General features: G+C 30.3%; 1 protein-coding gene across 1 annotated transcript; it reads left to right on the plus strand.

Annotated features, from left to right (window-relative positions):
• Positions 1 to 428: 428 nt before the first annotated feature.
• Positions 429 to 3,711, plus strand: LOC132054337 (bifunctional pinoresinol-lariciresinol reductase-like). The gene is made up of 4 exons (XM_059446379.1): positions 429 to 770; positions 1,737 to 1,977; positions 2,546 to 2,749; positions 3,464 to 3,711. Exons 1-4 carry the CDS (start codon positions 579 to 581, stop codon positions 3,625 to 3,627), a joined length of 801 nt encoding a protein of 266 aa, XP_059302362.1. The 5' UTR covers positions 429 to 578; the 3' UTR covers positions 3,628 to 3,711.
• The last annotated feature ends 1,343 nt before the right edge of the window (positions 3,712 to 5,054 follow it).

Genomic DNA, 5,054 nt, shown 5'->3' on the forward strand with positions numbered 1-5,054 from the left:
TTACTTTTGAGGTACCACAAAGGTGCTCATTTTTGTCTTAAAATAAAACAAAAAAATAATTGACCATTTATTTAAATTTATCTAAAGAAATAAGTTTGAAAAAATAAATAACAAAAAAAATAAGTTAGACTACCCCAACTTATTTTTTTAAATTTTTATAAGTTCATGAAATGCCTTATGTGCAAATAGCCCATCCAAACAGGCTAGAAGTTAGCTATATAATATTCACTGATGATATTACTCTATTTAAATAATCCATAGGGAGTAAATATAGACCTTTGTGTACAAATTACAATAATTATTATTTTGAACTCCAAAGACCAACCACCACAAAGAAAAGGTTGGAGTAGAAAAAATAAATTGTCCTGTCTATATTAAGGGTTTGGGCAAGCTTCATAAGTCACAAACATCCATCTTTAAATACTATACTCCAAAAAAATATGGCAAAAAGTAAAGTGTTGATTGTGGGAGGAACAGGATTCTTAGGAAAAAGATTGGTGAAGGCAAGCTTAGAAAATCGGCATGATACTTATATTTTGTAACGTCCAGAAATAGCACTTGATATTGATAAAATTCAAATGCTTATTTCCTTTAAGATGCAAGGAGCTCATCTTGTTCCTGGTTCTTTCAATGATCATCGGAGCCTCGTAGACGCTGTAAAACTCGTCGACGTCGTTATCTGTGCTATCTCCGGTGTATATGGTCGTAGCCATCAAATATTGCTCCAACTCAAACTTGTTGAAGCCATTAAAGAAGCTGGAAATATAAAGGTCAAGATCTTGTCTAAGGAAGTCTCTTTTATTGAAACATCATTTTTTTAAGAGAAAAATTGGATCCACCTCTCTAATGGAGTTTAACTTATATATACCGTCAATGTAATTATGAAAATAACATAGACATGATAGTGTAACAATTTGTTTACACTGTTGTGTATATAAGCTGAGTTTTTATAGGGTGTATTTGCTTCAAAAAAGTTGAAAAACATATTATTATTTTCACATGGCATCACTTAAAGAATAAAAAATCCATTCTCAACCACAACCTGATAACCGATATCTTTTCCATATCTATCCATCATGGATATTTTTATTTTTATAAGTGGGTCGAAAAAATGAGGTTTAATGTGTTTTTAACAGGTCTGATATTACGAAAAGTGAGTTACTAAGGCTATATTTATGTGACAATTTTATACATATTAAAGTTTGAGCGGATCAACGTTTCACTCATTTATTAACTCAACCCATTTTGATTCATCTATTTTAACTGAACTTTTAGATGATTTGATTTGAACTAAATAATATAAGCCCAAATTGATGATACATGATTTTTTTTTTTTTTAATCAAGATAGTTTTTATGTTTTTATTTTATACATTAGATATAGCCATAATATATGAAGGGAAGTGGAAGGGTGGGTGGGTTGGCTGGGGGGGGGGTGGGACTTTAGTAATTAAACAATTTATATAAAAAGAAACAATTATTTGGTAAGAATTGAGCAAGTTCAGATTATAACTCATTATTTAGCGCATCTTGAATAATCAGTCAATCTAAGTAATAGACAGGTTAATTAAACCCCTGTCAACTCAGTTCACTTTAACCCGTCCATATTCAATCAAACACGTTCATTTAACACCCCCTAATTTCCTCATAGGAAACAACAGTTCAAGTGTTTTAATTATCTTAAGTGATTTTATATGGGATAAATATAATCTAAAGTGATGTACTTGTAATTGTACAGAGATTCGTGCCTTCTGAATTTGGATCAGATTCAGCAAGAATGGGAGATGCATTGGAACCAGGAAGAGTAACATTTGATGATAAAATGGCTGTCAGAAAAGCCATTGAAGAAGCTAAAATTCCATTCACATATGTTGTTGCTAATTGCTTTGCTTGTTACTTCCTTGCTGGTCTTTGTCAACTTTTTCAATTTCTTCCTGCTAGGGACTCTATCGTCTTTCTTGGAGATGCCAACCAAAAAGGTATATATGTGGTTTCAATTGCTTGGTCCCAATTTATTTGACACTTTTCGCTTTTCGAGAAATCAAACGAAATACCATGACATCGCAGTTTTTTCATGTCTTTTAAATATTTTGATTATTAATTAGGGTGACTTATAGTACTTTTTACATAATTTCTAAATATATAAATTTTATTTCGAAAAAGTTAAAAATTCTATATTTAAACACACGGTCAAAATTAAAAAATTTGCTTGCGGGTGGTATTTGATGATAGTTGTAACTGTAAGTAATATATTTAACGTAATATTTACGTATTGGTTAAAACAAACAAATGAAGCATCAAAAGTGAAATTGTATCTAAATGTCTTAATTATCTTTTTGTACAACTAAAGTATATTGCAAGACATACTTATTGGTGAAACATATTTTCCTAAAATATGTAACATGCAAGTCATACTGAATAGGTCCCGAGCTTAAATGATATTTTATTTGTAAAATTTCATCTACTTTGTCTAACAATGTTTTAGAATAATAATTAGAAAACAAACTTTCAGCTATTTTTGTAACTCTAGGTGTGTTGGTTCTGCAGCAATATTTGTTACTGAAGATGATATAGCAACATACACCATAAAGACCATAGATGATCCAACAACACTGAATAAAACACTTCACCTTAGACCTCCTAAGAATATACTTTCTCAAAGAGAGATTGTTCAAATATGGGAAAAGCTCATTGATAAAGAGCTCCAAAAGTCAACTCTTACCAAAGAAGACTTTCTTGCTTCCATGAAAGGTATGAATCTTAATTATCTCTCTTATCCATCTATTGAAAATTGTGCAGATATAAATAAAGCCCTTGAAAAATTGCCCTTCGGATAATGTTAGACTGAGTTTAATATTTGTTCATATATTACTCGATTACAAACAAAATATTTAACTTAGGTCTAATGTTTGCAATAACTTACAAATATTTAGAATGTGGGTGATTTTAAGTTTGTTCGATAGGGAATCTTTCGACCATGTGGTCTAAAAAGTCATAAGTTGAAAGAGAAATAAAAAGAGAGTCATTTACTAAATAACTGTCCAAAAACTGACAATGACAGTTTCATGAGTTTAACTTCTATTTACTGTGCTTTAAAGAACTTTTATACTATGAAGTCATGCACTTAGAAGATAACTACATGTATATATTCGTCTATAAAAAGTGAGATTAATTAATAACATGGAAAATAGTTAGGATATCTGCTACAAGAAGTTAAAATTATTACACAATGTAAATTTGTCTACTTGTTATTACAAGTAACTTGTCGTATTTTGAATAGTTACTTGTCAATATATTTTTAGGTAACTTGATAGAGTATAATTTCATTAATTAGACTATTGGTGTATGTAACTGTATATATAGCTAAACGTTAAGTAGAATCCTTCATGCATTATGCGTGTTTATCTATCTTATGAACGCAATATTATTTTGATTTCTTTTTATGTTTTCTTGTATGAAAAATAGAATATGGGTATGAAGACCAAGTTGGACTAGGTCATTACTATAATGTTTGCTACGAGGGTTGCCTTGCAAACTTTGAAATTGGAGAAGAAGGAGAGGAGGCATCTAAACTCTACCCTGAGGTTAACTACACCACAGCTGAGGACTACTTGAAGCGTTATGCTTAACCACAGTTCTATGATTTACAATTTCTTCTAATTATAATTGGCATGTACTTATCAGTTGTTATATTCAACTATTCTAGTATTCATGGAGATCTGGTGCTGCAACATGAATGCGATCTACTTATATCTGTTGCTTTCGATAAGTGTGTCTATACACACACATATACACGTACATACATGGAAAATAAATTATTTACATGTACTGGAATATCTGTTACTCCAACTTCAAATATTTTGGCCATGAAAATCAAATATGTTGGTATTTTGAAGTTGGAGTTGGAGTTGAAGATGGAGTTGTGTTTGGTTATAGTTTTGAAAAGAATATTTGGTTGTTTGGATGTATTGAAAGTGAAAAAAGTGGAAAAAAAAAATTAAAAAAAAATAGTGAAAATAAGTTTTGTTGTTTTTCAAATTCCAAATATAACTTCAAGTTGATTAAATTTTTATTTTCAAACACCATAAAAAAAAAGTTTAAAAATATTTTAAAAAAAACAATAATTCTTATGGACAAATGGGCCCTTAGTTTTCCGGTGAGTATTTATATCTTTTCTGGTGAATTTGGGCAGAGGATCCATGGACTTTAAATTGTTTTATCAGCTATATCTTTTATTTTTCAGTAGAAACCATCGTCTTCTCCGATGTTCTTTTGAACTGGTGATCGGGTAATTTTCTTGATGCGGGAAATGAGTTGCAGGAGATGATGTCTGCAAACTTAACGTCAAGCTTCTTGTCGAAGATGGTGTCGAAAATGTATGCGATTAGTGATTTAAAGTCTTATATGCTCTCAACTTGCGGTGATTTACCGATCGGTTTGATTTTGTATGTTATCGGTTTGGTTTATCGATTATTAGCGTCTAAACATGTCAACCGATAATAAGATATTCATTATCGGTTTGATTTTGTGTTTTATCGGTTTGGATTATCGACTATTGGTGTATAAATTGCTAAACCGATAACAAACCAATAAGATATTCATTGCTATTGCCGGTTAATCTAATTCCGTTAAGCTTTAACGTTTTTCTATCTGAAGCTTAACCAATAAGAAAAAAGACTTCTACGGGCTAACAGTTCGGTTTAACAGATAACCATATATCGATAATAGCATTTTTTGGGTTCAATTCATCGGTTAAACCGAAATTTGCACACTCCTATTCCCAACGAGCTCAAATTGATACAATATAAATGGATAAAGGAACAATACTGATATTCAATATATATTTAAATACTCCCTCTGGATTAAAAAAAAGAGCTATTTAAATTTTTTTCTTGATCAAAAAAGAAATTAATTATCAAATCAAGAAAGTTAATTAATCCTATTTTTCAAGAAAGAATTAATCCTATTTTTTCATATTTGTCCCTATTAAGTCATATATATGATCAAATCCCAATGCTTATTTAATTGCAGATAATTCAGCTTAAATTACCTATTT

Source organism: Lycium ferocissimum, chromosome 4 (genome assembly GCF_029784015.1).
Source record: "Lycium ferocissimum isolate CSIRO_LF1 chromosome 4, AGI_CSIRO_Lferr_CH_V1, whole genome shotgun sequence".
NCBI lineage: Eukaryota > Viridiplantae > Streptophyta > Magnoliopsida > Solanales > Solanaceae > Lycium > Lycium ferocissimum.

Coding starts and splice junctions, on each gene's coding strand:
- LOC132054337 (XM_059446379.1), top strand. CDS start 579: ATGCTTATTTCCTTTAAGATGCAAGGAGCTCATCTTGTTCCTGGTTCT. Junction 771..1,736: donor AAGAAGCTGGAAATATAAAG/GTCAAGATCTTG, acceptor GTAATTGTACAG/AGATTCGTGCCTTCTGAATT. Junction 2,750..3,463: donor CTTTCTTGCTTCCATGAAAG/GTATGAATCTTA, acceptor TATGAAAAATAG/AATATGGGTATGAAGACCAA.